The following is a 20,647-nucleotide window of genomic DNA, read 5'->3' as shown; positions in this document are numbered from 1 at the left end:
AAAGCTAGTTCCAGGAAAGGCATCAAAGCTACACAGAGAAACTGTGTCTTGAAAGGAAAAAAAACAAAAACAATAAATAAATAAAAACAGTAAGCAGCTAACCATTCCTGGTTCTAAAAAGATAAAATGGATAATGGAACTAGACATCATTTTCATTTTTTTCTATTCAGCCGACCTGCTGGGATTTAGACAAAAAGACCTAATTTTTATTTCATGACAAATTGCCTGGTGCCTTAGGAAAGGTAAAACAAAGAGAAATGGAAGAGGGTTTGCTCCACTAAGGTTAGTCTGATAGCATACATTGGCCAATTGTCAATGACTATTTTACTTCTATAAACAAAGTATTTGAAAACCACTTTCGTGTCACCTGTAAAATGAAAATAGAATTAACTTCTGGAAAGTACATTACATGGAGCAGTTATCTGAAGTGGCCTGCTACATGATACATCCTGATTCATCCTCAGAATTTATTACCGCACACATAATTACATGTTCTTGCCTAGAGGTCACCCTGGCCCAGTAGCTGGCTTCTCTCTTTGACAAAGGAATGAAAATGTCTAGACTTCTTGTCCAGCTTATTACAGACAAAATAGAGAAAGATAAGACTGGCCCAATTATCTTTTAAAACAGCTAAAAGACCTCACAGCAGATCCTCTAAGTCGTGTGAGTGCTTTAGTGAGGAAACAAGCTTGAATTCTTAATTCTGTCATCTGGACAGTAGATAGGAAGATATCAATCATGCAGAATAGAAATGGCCCGAAAATATATAAGAAATTAAATTTTGACCATTTCACAACAATTCTAAAACTTATTTATTCAATCTTTCAGAATAGATAAAACATGAATCTAACACAAATACAAAATGACCAAGTCTGGCTTAGAACATACCTCAGTTGGTAGTAGCTGCCTAGCATGCACAAAGTCCTGGATTCAAGCCCTAGCAGTTCATACAACTGGTGTGGTGTGGCGGCACATGCCTATATTGCTGACACTCAGGAGTTGGAGGCAAAAAGATTAGAAATTCAGTTTCATCTTTGGCTATATGGTGAGTTCAGGGCCAGCCTGGAACACACCACATTCTACCTCAAAAAGAAAAGAAAAATTTAAAATATATATCGGGGCTGGGAAGATAGCTCATTCAATCAGGTGTTTGTCATGCAAGAAAGAAGACATGAGTTCAATCCCCCAACACACACCTAAAAACACTAGGCACAGTAGTGCATGCTTATTCTCCCAGCACTAAGGAGGTAGAAACAGGCAGATTCCAGAGGCTCAAGCCAGCGAATCGCAGTTGCCATTAGAAGTTTAGTCTCAGGCTTCTGAGGAACGACACCTGGGGTTGACTTCTGGCCACACACCTGCACACACATGTAATTTTTTTCCTCATTCATTAAGAAAACCTCACATGTTACAGTTGTTTCTAAGGCAAAGTCAAACCTCAGATTTGTATCATTAAAGGAACACTAAGATGAACTGCAAGTGTTTTTTCAAACTAGGGATGGGAGAGCTCATTATCCCTGGGCCTAAAGGACACGCGTGCACTGTGCTTTCCAGTTCTTACAGTCCGAGAGTTTCGAGGTGACTCAGAAAATAAACAATGCTCAATTTTTGACAACCGAAATGACACAATGAGCAATTTCCCATTGAAATACAAAATAGCTCTTTAGTCTTCCCTCCATTTTTTAATAAAAAATAATCTCAAAGAAACATTATTCTTGCTTACAAAATCCCAGCAGTGACCTTATTAGAGTGAGTCTCATACTTTTTCCTCTTCTAGCAGGCTTCATGTGGGTTCCCAGGTGAAACGTGAAACTTTTTGGATGCTAGCTCGCACAATCATTGACACACATTTCCCCCACAATCCTTACACATTTGAGAAAAATCTCTTTCAAAGTCCCCAAACATACTCAGCTGGTTGGACCCACCTGGGAGTGACTTTATTTACATACTTGAAATTTTGGGGGCCTTGTAAGCTTGGTGCCATTCTGACTTTCTCAGTAGAGCTTTCGAAAAATTGATCCCAGAAAGGCAACCTTAAGTCACTAAAACTGCATGCTCTTATCAAATTAAACGAGTTTTGTTCTCAAACCTGACATAGCAGTTGAAAACTTGACAATCTAACAACTGTCCAATTAGATCCAGGTAACAATGAAGAGAGACTCTTGTTGCCTCTTCTTATGCCAAGTTACCTTGCCATTAGCATAATTATATTCAGTAAGAGCTTCCAAATTCTGGAGGAGTCAGACAAAGAGACAAAAAAAAATTAACTGTTTCAACTTTGAAAATCAAGATGGATGAATTAAAGTACTCAGCAGTGACTTTTTCCTTCATAAGGAGATCGAAGATCTATAGCCACATTTTGAGATGAATGACTATGGGGAAAGTCAACAAGAAGGTGGTGTAACTTTCTAATATTCTTAGACCTAAGGAATCGTAAAAAGAGAAAGAAAACATCCTGACGTTTGGTACTCAAGCTTCACAGCTGCAGGAAGTGAAGACTACCCTTTGCAGGGAAGAGGCAGACTCCCAGTAAACTCTCCCAGTGTGCATGCTGGCGACTCGAAAGTGTCTAAGTCCTCACAAAATTGCAGCCCACTTCTACAAACATTGTGAAAAATGCACAATAATTGCCTTGGGAAAGGACCTTACATCATCTCCCAGTGAGCCACCAGGGTGCTGGAGCCAGAAGTTATCTCAACAAGGAGCTATTGTGTGAGCTGGCTATTGAATGGGTCAGAAATTCCTGCATTCTCCCCCTCTGTGGGAACCTGGAGAGCCTATTGCACTGGCTAAGGGATTAACTGCCTAAACCCAATCTGTCAGTAAGAGTGATTGTGAATGGAGCCCACTTAGCGCCTTGCTCTGTAGGGTATGTGTGCTGTAACACAGCAGAGATTGCAAATACTGCGTTCCTAAACCAGATCAGCCTTTCTCTGTAACACAGGCAGCGTGGCCAGCAGCATGTAGACCCATGACATGGCCAGGATTAAATGCAGGTGCCCATAAGATTTCCACCATCCCCTCCCCACTGCACTATGTATGCTCAGTGCCCCTTACTGGTAGGGTGATAGGAGCTACTATGGTTCCCATAGGCACATGCTGGGGGGACCTTGAGCAACCTGAGAGCTCTGGCCATCACAGTAACAGCCAGGAGCACAAGCCCAAAGAGACTGAGAGGAACTACGCCTGATTTCAGCTCTCTTCCTGCTCTTGGGTATACACCGAGTCAAGGGCGAAATGCCAGGCTTCACCAGCTTCCCAGAGGAAAAAGTCATGCTACGACACTCAGGCGAGGATCCTTCTGCATCAGTCTCCTGAGCATCTGGATAACAGGTCCGTCCATCTATCTCACCAGCAAGAACTCTTTTTTAGATGAGCACGTGATCTTACATTATCTATGTCAGGGATTCTAGGAAAACCGAAGCTCTGAATCCTTTATGGGAATTAATCAGTTTTCTTGAGGTGCTTTCTCCCATGGAAAGCATGAATCCAGGTTGGGTTCTTTCTATTGGCATCTTTTCACCACTTCCTCAGAGCACTTTGACATAGATGCGATCTCATACTATGTACCACGGACTGACAGAGTGTTTCTTCTTAAATGATCCTCTCAGGTCCTCACAAGTTTATGCCCCAGGGCTCTCAGACATTCAAAGAGAGAGGACGTTGGGTCTTTTGGGCCAAGAACCATTCTGCCTTAGGTCATTTTTTCCTTTGTAACAATAAGTCAGTGTTCATAGTAAGAGAGTTTAAGAGAGCTTGGTTGGAATTTGTTCTTCCTGCAAACAGTAGTTGAAATATAAGCAACTATTTTCACTTCTCTCTTCCTCAGATTACTATCTGTAAAGTACAAATTTAGTGTGCTGCTCTTTAAATGCCCAAAGTTTTAATATATGTACGCTAAAGTCGTCCTATTTACAGCTAACGTATTTCTCTTTTTCGTTGAAAGGCATCTGTCTCAGTTTCTTTTCTGGATTGGAGATAAAATACTCTGACAAAAGCAACTTAAGGGAGAAAGGGTCTGTTCATTTTGTTTGGATCAGAGTTTCATGGTACAGTTATGGTGGGGAAGCCATGGTGGCAAGAGTATGACAGAGCTGCTCATCATCCATCCACAGTCATAAGGGAGAACAACAGATGCACACATGCTAGTGCTTGGCTCCCTTTCTTCACTCCTACAGTTCATGACATGTCGTCTAGGGACCGGTGCCACCCACTTAAGCGCCAGTCATCTCATCTTGGTTAACATAGTTAAGATAATCCCAGAGATTATTACTCAGAAGGCAATCTCTCAGGTGATTCTACATTTTTCAACCTGGCAATTAAAATCAATCATCACAATATTGTATATGTTTACAGTACATACAATGTGATGGGGTGATGATAATTTTATGAAGAACATAAATCTTCCGATTAAGTAAATTCAATCAAATCAAGATAGAATACACATAGGTAAGCCATAAAAACCAACTATTGCATCACTCTGGGGCTAGATACACATATGATAAAAACAGGAGTGAACTGAGATTTACCAAAATCCAGGATAGTCATTACATCTGGAAAGGAAAATGAAAAAGCTCATAATATATTAATAAGTCTTATACTCAAACGCCTTATAGGGTGAATGGAGTTTTTTTGCTTTGGTTTGGTTTTTTTCGTCTTTTTGGTTTAGTTTTTCAAGACAGGGTTTCTTTGTGTAGCCCTGACTTTCCCAGAACTTGCTTTGTAGACCAGGCTGGCCTCTAATTAAGATCCACCTGCCTATCTTCCGACTGCTGGATTAAAAGGGTGTGCCACCAACACCCAGCCGTGAATAGGTATTTTTGTTTCTAAATTACACACACACATACACACACAAATATATTTTGATAAGTAGAAAATTTATGAACTACTTCCATTATTGCCAAGGGGCATTTAGAAGTATTCCTCTCTTATTAATTTTCAGGAGCATCTTGGGAAAGATGAGGAATATTTTTTCTTTAATTATGAATAGAATTTAGCTATGAAACATGGTTGCTTATCAGTTTTGTGCTTTCCTAACTTCTTATGAGAGGACATTCTCTTATGAGAATTTAGTTTCCACACTAAATTCTGTATGAACAAATATTACATGTTAATCAGAAAATTTAAAAACACATTTGCAACTTTTTAAAGCTAAGTGGTGAATGTGCTACACCCTGTGTGTGTTTTTGGTCCTGGCAATAACAATTTATTGAGAATTTTCTATGTGAACGACAGTTTAAAGCACTTTAGATGTACTAATTTTTTAAAATGATTAGAACTGCCATAAGGGCTAACGGAAGGAAAAGTTACCACAATAGCCTTTTCTACACACACTCCTAAACCTGAGCAGCCCTGAAAACAGGTACCTTGCTGCTACTGAAATTGCAACCTTCTCCTTTAACTCTGAGCAGCGGGTGGGCGGGGCCACGTCCGCCAGTTTCCCAGCGCTTGCAGGCCGCCTTTAGGGCCTGTGGCGCGGAAATGCGAGCCCGGGCCACGTGACGGCGGGCGGCACTCTGGCTTCCCTAGAGCCGTCTCTATGGTATTCTCCCCAGCGCCCCCAGCCCCCCAGGATAGCGGCACGTGACCGGCCGGGACTACGGCAGGTTCCCACGTGATCCTGGCCTGCAGTAGCGTGGCTGCGGTGAGGCTTCTGCGCTCCTGAAGGGCGGGCGCAGAAGTCAAGGCGGCCTCAGGCGGATTCTCACTGGTGGCGAGCTTGGGAAGAGCCCCCAGGCGGTGACCGCTTTGCTTCTGCAGCTCGGGTCAGCTCGTTCCGTTAGCTCAGCTTTTGCGGGCTGCGCTGAGGCGGACCAAGTTCCCTTTGGGTCTGGAGCCCTTGGGGAGTGAGGCCCCAACTCGGGACCAACTCCTCAGCCACCTTGCCCTCCCTCCCCTCTATCTCTTCTTCGCACGCCGCGAGTCGCTGGTCCCTTTGGGCTGGCCTGCTCGGCCGTGCTGGAGACTAAGTTCGGGGCGGTAAGGGTAACTGTGGGAAACGCGGCCCCCCAGTGGACAAAGGCGGAGGCAGGGCTAGAGCAGGCCCAGGGCCGCGGGCAGTGAGCAGAGGCAGTTGAGGAGGTGAGCTGGAAGACAAGAGTACTGCGCATTTAGAAGGCACTGTGAAGGACTTGTTGCGCGATGGAAGAATCTGACTCCGAGAAAAAGACGGAGAAAGAGAATCTGGGCCCAAGAGTGGAGCCTCCACTCGGGGAACCGGAAGGATCGCTTGGGTGGGTGAAGGGTATATTATGTTGTACCTAGGAGGGAGGGTGTGCTAATTGGAAAGAGTATTGCGAACGGCAACAACCCCTAAGCTCCAGGGATAAATTGCTGTAATTTACCCGCATGGTTGATTGATATCATGCCCTTGATGATAGAGAAAAACGGAGACCAGAAACAGCCCTTTGCCTGAAGCTGAGATTCCTGGTTTCTGCGTAGTGCTCTAATTGAGGCAGTTCTGAGTTGTTTTGCGTTTTCTACAAAGGTGATTTGGTGATAGATATCACCTCGTTAGTGATAAAAAGGGGGAGAGGACATTTACTGACCAATGACGTATAGTTTGATATGCCTGTTTGCGAGCTGCGTTATGTGTACTTGGTGCCTTTAATGAATGAAATGCAGCTTGGAAGGACGATTGAAGGTCCAAAGATGCTTCCAGTTTTGAAAATGAGCTAAATTAAAAACATAGTATTCAAATTAAAAATATTGTTTGACTTATAGAAGTGCACAGAGTATTGTGTTAGTTTTATGACAAATACCAGATCTTGAATTTAAATTGTTTTTATTTCTAAATATGTCTTCCCAGGAAGCATCTCCTGAGCTAACGAAGGAAGCAGGGAACATAGACCCAGTTTTATAATTTAGAAAAATGAAGACTTATGAAACGAGGTCCCCTGCGTACTTAGCTGTTTTAAACAGTGTTCTTCTGCTTCTCTCCGTTTACTTGCCCTTTTTTTAAACAAATTCCTAAGGCAATTAGGTCATGGAAACACTGTCTTTTGGTTTATATCTACAGGTGGGCAATGCCAAACGCAGCCATGAAGAAAAAGGTAAGATGTGTTAGGTACATTAGAAACATGAAGAAAAAGGTAAGAAGTCACAGTCCAGGAAATCTGTCTTTTCCTATATTATTGTTTTCAATTACATTTTTTTGCAAAGGACGGGAAAACTTCCATATTAATTTTAGACTGGCTAAGCAGTTACATTTTCTTAGGGAGGTAAAGCTATAAATTGTTGGATTGAATAAATCCATTTTCATTAATTTCCTTATATTTCATTAATGTTCCTTGTAATCAGACATTTCAATAAAATATATTGGGACTAAAGGTAGAGACTAGGTATCCCTTTCATTTGAAAATGAGACGGTTATGAGAATTGTATTTCATCATTTTTGTGTTTAGAAGAACTCTTTGAAAGTCTTTTTAAATTTTTTATTTATTCTGCACACCAACCACACTTTCTCTTCCCTCCCCTCCTCCTCTCCCCCTCCCCCACTCTCCATTCAAGCCACAGAAAGGGTAAGGCCTCCTGTGGTGAGTCAACAAAGCCTGGCACACCAAGGACCAGGCCCCTCCCCCCTGTATCAAGACTGAGCATGGTAACCCACCAAAAAGTCAGTTCATGTTCCAGGGATAAATCCTGGTCCCACTGCCACGGGCCCCACAGAAAAACCAAGCCACACAACAGTTACCCACATTCAGAGGGCCTAGTTTGGTCCCATACAGGCTTTCCAGCTTTCTGTCCGAAGTGTCAGCAGTCTCTGTGGGCTTCCCCATCATGATCTCGACCCCCTGCTCCCCGCTCATTTAACCCTCCTCCCTTTCTTTCACTGGACTCCGGGGAGCTCAGCCCAGTGCTTGGCTGTGGATCTCTACTTCTGCTTCCATCAGTTACTAGATGAAGGTTCTATGATGACAATTAGGGTATTCCTCAATCTGATCACAGGGGAAGGCCAGTTTAGGTACCCACTCCACTATTGCTAGGAGTCTTAACTGGGATCATCCTTGTGGTTTCCTGGCAGTTTCCCTAGCCCCAGGGTTCTCTCTAACTTCATAATTGCTCCTTCTATCAAGATGTTGCTTTCATTGCTCTCCCTCTCCATCCCTCCCCCAACTCGACCATCCTGGTCCCTGATGTTCTCATCTCCCTACAGTTCCCCCCTATCCACCCCCACCCCAGTTTACCCGGGAGATCTTGTCTATTTGAAAGTCATTTAGTGCAAGAATGTGTGGCATTATTCACAGGTTAAATCCTAACACAAGAAAGATGTGTATCAGGTCTTGCTTTCAGACAGTTGTCATTGCATTTTAGTTTTAATGGCTTGTTCATTTTTTGATGAAAATACTTCAAGCTTTTGTTACATATTAGGCACTGGAGATAAAAAAAAAGGGCACAAAGGATACAAAGAGACTCCCTCTGTCCTTCAACAGTTTGAAGTCCTGAGAAGAGTTCCCAAAACAAGGGACTACAGAGCTTTATGGTCTGCAGTGATATAGTAGGACCACTAGAGGGCAGGCAAGATACCTAAGTCAGCCTAAGGCAGTGGTTCTCAACCTTCCTAATGCCTTGACCCTTTGGTACTGTTCCTCATGTTGTAGTGACCCCCAAAACCTAAAATTATTTTTGTTGCTACTTCAAAATTGTAATTTTGCTGCTGTTATGAATCATTATGTAAATAACTGTGTTTTCCAATGGTCTTAGGCAACCTCTGTGAAAGGGTCATTCAAACACCCTGTGGGGGTCACACCCCACAGGTTGAGAACCACTGGCCTAAGGCATTTGGGTCAGAGAAACTATGGGGAGGATACTGGGGATTGAACCCAGGGTTTCACTTGTAGGAGGTAAATACCCTAGTACTGAGGCACATCCCCAGCTCCAGAGAAAATTCCTGAGATGATTGTTAAAGCAAGTGTTGAAGGATAAGTGGGACTTAGTTGAAAGAAGACTAAAGGATGGTAGAGTGAATACAGAGTCAATACAGACATAGTCAGGACTCCCTAGGGGGCTGGAAACAAAGAGACTATATGCCATTCAGTTAAATGTGACTGGATACTAACAGTTCTGGGCTAGGAGAATCAGGAGGTGAAGACAAGCAGATAAGCTAAACCAAGAATGACCTTGTGTGTAATTTTAAGTGCCCAATTTTGTAGGACATAGGAAAGTTAAAAAGAAAAGACAAAAAACTGATTGAAAAAAGTTATAGAAAGATGCGAAAGGGATGAGATCATGGGCTGGAGTGAAAAGAACTGATCTTGAACAGAGAAGTAGGAGGAGCTTTTCAGTTACTCTGAAAGCTGCTAGTTGGGTCAATGTATGTACAACCTTGAATTATTGGAGAATAGGGTTAGTTTCCTATTAAGATGATAGTTTTCTTTTTTAAAAATTATCTTAATTATTTGCTCTTTCAAGATTTATTTTTATGTGCATTATTTATTTTTCTGTTGTCTGTGGGAGGGTGTCAGATCCCCTGGAACTATAGTAACAGTTGTTAGCTGCCATGTAGGTCCTGGGAATTGAACCTGGGTCCTGTGGGAGAGCACTCAGTGCTCTTAACTGCTGAAACATCTCTCCAGCAAGATGGCATTTTTCTAACATTGTTCTAAATAAATATTATGTATAATAACAAGGAACTGCAGAGATGGCTTAGTGGTTAAGAGCATATACTGCTCTTCCTGAGGACCTACCTGAGTTTGATTCCCAGCAACCCCATCAGGTGGCCTTAAAACTGCCTGTCATTGCAGCTCCTAGGGGACCTCACATCTCTGATATCTGCAGGTACTTGCATTCATTCTTGTGCACATACCTCCCACACACATATGCAAAATTAGAATAATAGAAATAAATCTTTAAAAAATATTATGCATAATAATAAACTCATTGACATTGTATTGCTAAAATGATGTGCACCTGGTAGCAGGTAAGTGCTTGGCATTTGGAATGTTATTTGGGGAAGAGTTGAACTAATTACAGGTGTCCATACTGCTCATTGGTACTTACACTTCAGTAAAATGCCAGCTACAGAGGACAAATGGATCCCTTTACACTAGATTTTCTCTAGATTACTAACATTTTTCCTTTGTCTTTAGGTGCTGTTAATGGGTAAAAGTGGATCTGGTAAGACCAGCATGAGGTCTATTATCTTTGCCAATTATATTGCCAGAGACACACGTCGCCTTGGTGCAACAAGTAAGATGTTTCATCTTATTGTAAAGCAAGGTGACCTTGGCTATTAATAATCTGCATAACACACTTGATTGCAGCAGCTTCGGAATGCACAGGTTGATGAATTTGCTTTGGAGCATGCTTTCCCTTTTTGCATTTCTCCTCAGAATGCGTGGCCTAATTCTGGTTATTATTTCTCACTATCCTTGGGAGCTGCTCTCTTTTCTAGGTTGCTTGCAAAATGGGATGTACTTAGCTAACTTTTTGTGTATCCTGCTGTTTCTTAGGCAAGAATAGGGACCCTTTGCCTGCTTATTTTGTGGGGAGAATGTTTGTTTGTAACTTTTTATACTAAGAGGAACATTATAGGCATTAGCTAGCATACAGTAAAACTGAAGATGTTTTTAATGCAGGAGTTGGTCCTTGTCCTTATTAAAAGAAAAACTTGGGAATGGTAAGGAGTTCTACACTCTGCCATTTCTCTTTCTTTACACACCTATGGCTTCTCTTTGGAACATCTACTCTGAGTTGGGAAATAACTTAATAGCACTTTGTGACTAGACTATTAGTATAGACTTCTGGGCTAGCAGAACAATGAATCAAGAATCCTGTGAGTACCTTATACTGAATCAGATTGCTATTTCATTCTGAAGCATCTAAACATTTCTGAAGTCTGCTTTGTTCTTGGCTTCTGGCTGAGGAAAGCATCACTCTGCCTAGACTTCAGAGATTTCAGCCTGGGTTTCTAGCATCTTTAGTATGTTTAGCGACAAGTTAGCATTGTTCTATAAGGTGTCCCAATCTGATTTTAAGAATAACAAACATCTTTTAAGCACATTATGCTCCAGACTCTGAGATATAAAGAAATAGGAACTTTATTTCTGTTTGAGGTTGGTGTATAGTGTAGACTTCTATAATTTGAGCAGAAACTTGGTGATTAGAAAGCTGTTTCCGCTGGGCGGTGGTGGTGCAACACATTTAATCCCAGCACTAGGGAGGCAGAGGCAGGCAGATCTCTGTCAATTCGAGGCCAGCCTGGTCTATAGAGCTGGTTCCAGCACACGCACCAAAGCTAAATAGAAACCATGTCATAAAAAATGAAAAAAGAAAGAAGGAAGGAAGGAAGGAAAGAAGAAAAGAAGGAAAGAAGGAAAGAAAGCTGTTTCCTAGATAGAGTTCCAAGTCTACTTTTTTTCTATTCTGTTCTCTACATGTATTTGAGAACACACAATATCTCAATTTATCTTATTCATTCCCTGCATCCGAAATTTTGTTATCCTTACTTTAAAACATCTCTGGTTCCTCATTTGACGTAATTTTGAATGTTTTTAAGGACTTATTCAAACTTGTCACTATTTTTCTTATATGACATGAATGCAAATGTGGTTTTATCAGAGCAAGGCAGGCCTACTACATCTCTTATTTGGGGCATTCCTTTGCTGTCAGTATGGTGAAACTCTACCTTCTTGTTTTGAAGCACCCTTCATTTTACGGAATTGTAATAAAAGCCCCAATTCATATTTGCATACATTTTATTCAAGCGTACACATCGTTTGGTTTTTGCACAGTTCATCATTTGAACTTAGTAGTGAATCCTTATATTAAATGGCTCATGTTTAATTTAGAATCCAAGCCATTGGGTTAGTTTTCTTATGCATAATAAAAAAGGACTTCATATTTTCATTGTAACTACTTATTCTCTCACTTGATGTGGTTCTTATCCTTTATAGTTATATATAGTTTTATTGATAAGTATCTCAGTTACTGTAAAAACAATGGTCCAGATAGTTTCCTATGGCTTGTAACACTTGTTGAGCTGATTTCTAGCCTCTAAAAAGTGTACTCGTCCAAATGTTTTCCTGTATCTTGATTTGATACATTCAAACTTTCTCTTCCATATTAAATAGATAGGCCTCCTATCTGTGTGTTTTTAGTAGAGATGCTTATTGAAGTACTATGACTTCTGTTCTTGCTCTCATTTACTTTAGTTTTCATATTACCTTTATTCTAATAGGTAATGAAAGTCTAACTTAAAAATTAATCACATTCTGCTAGTTAAGTGTCAGACTTGGGATATTAGTCTCTGCTCTTCTCTTTATTATGACACAGCCTGTTTATATTTCCACTACTCAATTCCTAGAAGACCTTTTCTTCTTATTTTAAATCCTACACATTTCGTTGAAACATCTTTTCTTAGTACCACTGATTTCTGTTTCTAACTGATCAACAGTTGGTTTATGACCCTGAATCCAACGTATAGTTTCATAGCAAGATTTTCACAACTATTGAAATTGCTGAAAATAATGTTGATATAATTCAACAGCATTATAAGCATAATGTTGCCCATTATATAATTCTGTTCATTAGAATAGGCTATTTATTCAACAAGTATATACCTAGCAGTGTCTCTTGCCAGACTGTCAGTAGGATAGGGCACTTGCCCCTAAGAATATGTAAAGTAGTATATTGGTTGGTTAATATTTCCTGAATTTCCTTAAAGAGAGTATAAATATAATGAAAAATATTGGTATTAATGTTTTAGCATATCATCAAAAACTGGTTTGTCACTAATGAAGACAGATCTGTGTTTGTTGCTAAATGTATAGACAAGTTTGGATTATATAGTGTATTGCTTTTTATTTGTTATTCTTTTTGATGCAGCTACTGATTTTCTATAAAGGTAGTAAAAAGAGTACTACTTTTACAATGTTGTTTGACTTAAATGTGTTAGTGTTTTCCTGGTTTTTCATTCCTAAAATATGTTGTTTTATTTTGTTAAATTTAAAGCCTCCTGCATTTTGAAATTTGAAATAAAGAAGAAACCATGATGTAATTAATTCATTAGGCAGATGTTAAAATTATTTGTTGGGATGGTAAATTTGCCACTAAAATGATTATGAAGTATTTTAATATCAAACACTGTTGACGGCTCCAAGATGTTCTATCTTCTCAAAATTCTTTTCTCTTGGCTTTTTATTTAATGCTTTATTGCCCTGATTTTCTTCCTTTATCTTTAACCAACCTTCCCTGCTTTTTAAAAATGATCATCTTTATCATAATGTTTTCTTCTTTCTGCCCCGTAAGTATAAGTGATTCCCCAATGCTCCGTTCTTTATTCTTTTGAGTTGCTCTCATGATAATAGAGCAGGAAGGTTATAAAGAACCATAGGGACACACAGTAATATAACATTTAACCCGGAAGCAGGAAATGGGGTTTATATGTAAAATGTCGTATAAGCCAAGCTTGACATATAAGATAGTCAACCTATGAGAGAATTTTAAACAATAAAAAGTAACATGATCAGAGCTACAGTTTTAATTCAAAATACTTGTGAAAGCTTCACTCGTTATTTAAATATAAAAAGTCTATTTTGTTTTTTATTGTCAAGCCACTTTCCTAGAGACAACCACCATTAGTGCTTCTCAGATTACCATTCTGACCCTCTGCACAGTGCATACAATTATGCATGCACAGACATGGTCTTTTTAAAGAATGATATAAAACTCAGCAATTTGGAGGAATTACTATATGTGTAGTGTGGATGGAAGTTTAGAGTGATGGAAGAGTAGAAAAAGGTACCATCTGTAAGCCAGAGAGCTAGTTTTCACTGAACTGGTGGCTGGATCTCAGAATTTTCAAGATTTTAGAACCATGAGAAGTAATTTCTATAATTTTAAAAAACTTTGAGAAATGGCAGGGGCTTGATTTGGACTAGGGTAGTGGTAGTAGATATGGTACAAAGCTAGAATGTTGGGGGATATGCTTGGTGACAGAGTCAACAGAACTTTCTGGGGAACTTGAAGAGAATTATAAGGGAAAAGAAGACTCGAAGGATGAGAGGTTTTAGACTAGGCAGCTGGTTACATTCACCAAGGTGGAGCCAACTGAAAGGAGAGCTGAATTACATTTAATAGATTCCATTTGGAATGCTTATAGTACAGACAGAACACATTGAGAAATCAGTACTGGTGTTACCTAGTTAGTGTCCAGATGATAAAGTAATATTATATGACAGTTATTTTGTCTTGGGGAAAAATGTTTTGATGAGAAGGTGGCCACTGTTAGAGTCCCAAAGAACCCTAACATTTAAGGGACAGAAAGAAGAATAAGAGTCCATGAGGGAGGATCCTCCAATAAGTTTGTAGATGTGATGCCAGAGACCAAGAGAAGAGAATTATTTTTGAGGAGAAGTGAGTAGTCAACAGTGTCATGCTGCAGAAAGTACGGACTAAAACGTCCACTCTGTGCTATGGGAGTAGAAACCTGATTTCTATCCCATATGCCCCATATTAAGTCACTGAATCCTGTCACTGCTTTTGTTATTGTCTTTCCCTTTCTCAGTAGCACTTCTTTCCCTTTTTTTTTTAGTACTAGACCGTATACATAGTCTTCAAATTAATAGCAGTTTGAGCACCTACTCTCTCGTAGACTCTGTTGGAAATACAAAGACATGTAAGATATGATTTCTTTTTCAAGGAGGGGGAAGTAAAGGGTAAAGGGGAAGTAGTTTGCGCATCTACTATGTGCCAGGCACTTTTATGTATATAGCTCTTTGAATCCTCATAGCAATCCTAGGAGGTCAGTACTATGTTCCTTCCTTCCTTTTCACAGAAGTGGAAGCTAATTCTAAAAGCTTTCATGACTTGTGCAATGTCATACAGAGGTAGCACTGTCATATAAACTAAAGTCTGTTTGACTTTACAGTCTGTATGATGTACATTATCATGGTTTTTGTCTATATATTATGAAATTGTATAAAAGTAGATAGCAGTTGGTTTAGGTAACAGCTTGGGGATAGACACAGGAAATATTTCAATGTGACTGAGTTGACTAGCACATAAATTATATAGAACAAAATTGTTAGACTGTGAAAAATATTCATGGTAAAAAATTATTCCTTTTTGAGGTTTTTAGTGCCTGGCAGAGAGTAGTTGCTTAATAAATGTTTGAATGAGTTCAGCTTATGGTAAGTGGGATTTTTGTCAGGCAAGGAGGACTTTTGGAGGAGGTGGGAATTAGTTTGGATTTTAGAATTACCTTTGAAAGGAAGAAGGGATGGCACTTTGTAGCAAAAGATGGAAAAGGTAATGGGTGTAGGAGGGAACCATTAAGCAGAGGTCGCAAACAGCCTATGTGCTGCAGAAGGCCGATGGTTGTGCTTTCTTTGACTTTGTGCATTGTTTTAGAACGATTTGAACTTACAATCTCCTGTAAAAGTTTTCATAAAAATCTAGAATTCAAGCTACTACTTAAAATGTTGAAGATCTAGTAAACCTGAGCCAGTAGTAATTTTGCATGGCAAATGAACAGGATTTGAGTAACTATCAACCTCTGTGAGCCCATGGTAGATGTTTACCATCATGTTTAGCTAGCTTAAATGGTATAGGTTTGCTCACATGGCCTGATTTAGCAAGTTTGCGACCCCAGAATGTGAAATATGTTGGGGGGTGGGGAGGTAGTAGGGTTGGGAGGACTATGAATAAAACATAATAGGTTGAAGTGAAAGGGTTTGTTAATGGGAATTTCTGGGGATTATAAAGGTAGATTGGAAGCCAAAGTGAAGGACCTTGAGTAAAGGACCATTAAATATGTAGGGGCCATTTAAAGTGTTTTGAATGGGGAGTGATATGTTCAAAGTAGTGTTAAGAAGATTCACCTTTGGCTGGAGAGATGGCTCAGTGGTTAAGAGTGCCGCCTGCTCTTCCAAAGGTCCTGAGTTCAATTCCCAGAAACCACATGGTGGCTCACAACCATCTGTAATGAGATCTGGTGCCCTCTTCTGGCCTGCAGCACATATATAGACAGAATATTGTATACATAATAAATAAATAAATGAATAAATAAATAAATAAATAAATAAATAAATAAATAAATAAATCTTTAAAAAAAAAGAAGATGCACCTTGCAGTAGCCTAATGGATGGTGTAAGTAAGGCTTTCTTGTGTAGGCATGAGGTAGTAAGGGCCCTCCTTGATGTTGAATGATAGAGTATGAAATAAAGAATGAAATTAAGAGATACTAAAAGTGATTCAAAGAGAATTGAGCATGGTCAGGTGAGTCAAAATTAGGAAATCAATAAAGTCATCACCTGCTGAGGAAATCAGTACAGAAGTTAGTTTTGTTATGTTTTATGTTTGTTTTCTGTCTTTAATTTTTTTGAGGAAAGTTGGAGAAAGAAGGTGGGGTTGGGAAGATCTGTTAAATGGTGTATGTCACTGTCTTACGTGTTAAAACTTAACATTAATATTATAATTGGGGAATGTTTCTGCTTTGGGTACTAAACTACTGAAATTTAAAAATTACTTACACAAGGCAATCCTTTAGCTTAGGGTAGTGTAGGTGCCTCCCTTGCCACTAAACCACATGACTAAGCTGAAAATCGCCTTCTTGTTATGGCTTTGAGCATTTCACTCCACTTTGGTCCTTCTAAACACCATGGGTTAGTGGTTTTCTTTTCTCTTTCTGATCTTAATGGTCTTTACTGCAAATACTAGATTTGTAACATTTATCTTCCAGTTGATGTAGAGCATTCTCATGTTCGATTTCTGGGAAACCTGGTTTTGAACCTGTGGGATTGTGGTGGGTAAGTACTATGTGCCTACTTGTTTGTGAAGCTGATAGCAATAATGATGTCATCTAGTATAATCAACTACCTAGAATAACTATTATATTCATAGATCCACTGCCTAAAAATATTTCAGAATTGTCAGTTGATTAATAAAGATGTGTTTTGTACAACTTTGAAAATGCCCTTTACATAAGAGATATTTAAGTAGCTCCAATCTAAGCTCCATCTAAGTATATATAATATGGGATAGATCAGCCCTCTTTTGCAGTGGCATAAATTAAATCTGCCTCAGGTTGATTGACACTAGTATTGAGTTGAGTTCTTAGCTATTTTTATTGTACTAGACTGTTTATAGTCATTTTGGTAATTACTTCTAGGCAGTCTTATCACTTGTAGATTGCATTCTGAGCATATAATATCTGACCAAGTTACCTATTATTGGGAGAGTAAGAGAGCACTTCCTTTCATAATCAATGCAATCATCAAAAATCCCCACACAAATGTACACTTACTATGCCTGTGTGCTGAGTTCATATACATCACTGTGCTGAAGCAGCGGTAGTGAATGCATAGTGATTAAGAGCATAGGTTCTTTGTCTGGCATATGTTCAAAGTCTCTGTGCTGTAGCTTCACCTGTACAATAGAGCAAAATAACCAACTTGTTGGTTTATTATGATGATTAAGCAGGTTGAAATATATACAATATATACTGTAGTGTCTTAGAAAATAGTTATGATTGTCCGGTGGTTATTTCCTAGCTCTAAACATACAAAAGATGCTCAGTTAGTATTTTGACAGAATAATGTAAGACCTAAATACTCTTAAGAAAGTAACTCTTTTCTTGCTAGCACCTGGATTAATATCCTAGGATATAAATCTTCCCTCATTTTGATTGCTTCTAATTCTCTATATCAACAGATATATCCAAATTCCTTGCTTTTAGGTACTAAAATATGAAATTCAGTTTTGTAGTTCAAGTATCTGTTGTAACTTAGGGAATTTATGATTCTTCCAAGGTTGCACAGCTGTAATTAGCAAGGTGCAGGATTAGGATTAGAAATTTGTAAACACCACCCCATATACACTGCTAAATGATACTACTGTTTTGTTGATGTCCTGCTATTGAGATTGTTTTTGGAAAGTAGCACCCAACCTAGGAGCAGAGAGTAACATTCTACTGAGAAGTCATCATTGGAGTCATTTTCATATAGTTTAGAATATTTGACTGAAGTTATTGAGCAAATGTTCATTAAGCGTTTACCACCCTTCTTTTAAAATCTGTGAGACAGTGGGAGATAATATTAGGGATGATCCTTGGCTGGTTGTCTAGAGAATTGAACACTATTAATTAAAAACTCATCCAAATAAGTGTAGTATTGCACTTGTGGTAAGTGTTGTAAATGACAGGGATGTGTTGGTAAAGAGCCTACAGTAAGTGAGCTGGCTCAAGGTAGGGATGGTTTCTATGAGGACATGTGGATTGGACTGAAATCTAAAGGAAAAAGGTGGGATTAATTAGATGAAGAAGTGAAAGAGTGGTCAATATGTGTAAAAGACTCATGAGTTAAACCATCAGCCACTCAATGAACAGAAAGGTGTTTAAATTGAAAGGAGAGAGGCCAGGCATGGTGGCATGGTAAGTATACAAAGGTAGACTGATCTTTATGAGTTTGAGGCCAGCTTGGTCTACACAGTGAGACCCTGTCTCAAATACAACAGCAACAACAAAACAAAACATAAGAAGAAAGGCAAATAATTTTACAGGCTTGCAAGTTATGACTGAAATAGAGTAAGGTAGAGCTCAATATGTTTGACTGTTCTTTGCTCTTTGAATTGAAGTTTAAGATTATCTTTCTCTTGATCAAGCTAAGAAAATTTCAAGCAGTAGTGATTAAACAGAGGACTTGTTTACAATCTAGATTTTCTTTCCTAACAGACAAGACACCTTCATGGAAAATTATTTCACTAGCCAGCGTGACAACATTTTTCGAAATGTGGAGGTTCTAATTTATGTCTTTGATGTGGAGAGCCGTGAACTTGAAAAGGACATGCACTATTACCAGTCATGCCTTGAGGCCATTCTGCAGAATTCTCCAGAAGCTAAAATCTTTTGCTTGGTACACAAAATGGATCTGGTACAGGAGGATCAACGAGACTTGGTAAGAAACTGAAAAGTTGCTGTACCAAATGGTTACCATGCTTTGTAGACTTTCTTTATAAAAGTGTAGATAAATTTGTAGCATTCTGTATTTCAGAATTAAAAAGATACGACCATGTACTTTTACTAAGTAACTGTTATCATGTAAAAAATAGTTACTACCTCTATTGTATTGTCACAGCTAAAAGACCCATCAGGGGTAAGAATGAAGAGAGGTGGCTCCTGTCACTGGACTGATTTCGGGAACTGCTATGCACCAGTTCAAGTGCCTCCCAGTTTGTCAAGCACTATTTACAGTCCCTCACAATTGTGCTGGCATGAATGAATTTGTATACATGAGTATAACTCAGACATAACCAAGAATGTTAGAGTAGGAAATATCAACCTTCATCTCAACAAAAACACACAAAACTAGTGACCTGTAATTCAGAGAACTCAGCGACTCAGTACAGAAGAGGTGTAGTAAAATAGGCAAATTCTTAGGTAAGAATCTATGAGATCTGGTGCTAGAAATCAGGAACCAACCTTGAGCCCTCTGCAGAGGCAGTAAAAGTTCTTCACTGCTGAACCATCTCTCCAACTCCTTATTCTGTTATTTTAAAAATAATTTTAAGAGCCGAGGGTGTTACTTAGTGGTAGAGTGCAGCCTGGCCCATTTGATGCCTTGAGTTAAATCCCCAGTACACCGCAATTTTTAAAAATTACTTTTTAGCCAAAATTGCAATTTAAAAGCTAGAGCATTCCAACAAATGAGCTCCTTGTTGATGTTTCAATCACTTGTAATTTCTCTTACAGTTTTTTAATTAGTCATATAAATACTTTCCAACATATATTAATGGTCTTTTAATATATATAGTTAGTATATTTTAAGTTAAAATACCTATATTTCTAAATAAATATTCTGAGAAAGTCATTAATTTCATTGAATATCAATTTTCAATTAATATTGTATTGTTAAACAATATATGTTATAGTTAATATAAAATTAATATTAAATATTAATTATTTTAAACAGAAAAGTTTCAAATAAAAATGACTGTATGTGCTTCTCAAAATAACAATTTCAGCTAAGATAAATATTTCTTTTTCTCTTTTTTTTTCCTTGGTTTTTCGAAACAGGTTTTCTCCATGTACCTCTGAAGCCTATCCTGGAACTTGCTCTGTAGACCAGGTTGGCCTCAAACTCACAGAGATCCTCCTGCCTCTGCCTACCAAGACCTGGTTTTAAAGGTGTGTGGCACCACTGCCTGGCCCTAAGATAAATATTTCTTTTTTTTTTTCTTTTTTTTCGAGACTGGGTTTCTCTGTGGTTTTTTGGAGCCTGTCCTGGAACTAGCTCTTGTAGACCAGGCTGGTCTCGAACTCACAGAGATCCTCCTGCTTCTGCCTCCCAAGTGCTGGGATTAAAGGCATGCTCCACCACCGCCCAGCTAAGATAAATATTTCTATGCATGTTTATGTATGTTTGAGTTTTCCAGAGAAACAGACCCAATCAGATGTGTTTGTTCATAAAAAAACAAAGGTGCAAACAAATGGGAGGGTATTTCATTTAAGGAACTAGCTCAGCTGATGCTGAAAGCCTCCTAGAAGGAATCTGGAACCTGGAGAGCAGAGAAGATAAGCTAGAGACCCAAAAATGAGAGTATTATACATAGAGGAGGAAGTAAAAATATCCTTATTTTCAGATGATAAATTTCTGTACATAAAGACTCTAAAATCTCCACTAGAAAACTCCCAAGCTATAAGCACATTCAG

The 20,647-nt window shown here is 39.0% G+C and overlaps 1 protein-coding gene across 1 annotated transcript in view; it reads left to right on the top strand.

The window, feature by feature from the left end:
• Positions 1–5,606: 5,606 nt before the first annotated feature.
• Positions 5,607–20,647, top strand: part of Rragb (Ras related GTP binding B) — a 33,164-nt gene continuing 18,123 nt past the window's right edge. The window contains exons 1-6 of the mRNA XM_005358857.2: positions 5,607–6,233; positions 7,019–7,052; positions 10,089–10,188; positions 14,534–14,617; positions 16,682–16,748; positions 18,671–18,893. Coding sequence (XP_005358914.1) covers positions 6,142–6,233; positions 7,019–7,052; positions 10,089–10,188; positions 14,534–14,617; positions 16,682–16,748; positions 18,671–18,893 — 600 coding nt within the window. The 5' untranslated portion in view covers positions 5,607–6,141. The remainder of the gene's footprint in view (positions 6,234–7,018; positions 7,053–10,088; positions 10,189–14,533; positions 14,618–16,681; positions 16,749–18,670; positions 18,894–20,647) is intronic.

The sequence above is a fragment of the Microtus ochrogaster genome, chromosome X (assembly GCF_000317375.1).
Source record: "Microtus ochrogaster isolate Prairie Vole_2 chromosome X, MicOch1.0, whole genome shotgun sequence".
Classification (NCBI taxonomy): Eukaryota; Metazoa; Chordata; class Mammalia; order Rodentia; family Cricetidae; genus Microtus; species Microtus ochrogaster.
This window is presented reverse-complemented; position numbering and strand designations above follow the sequence as displayed.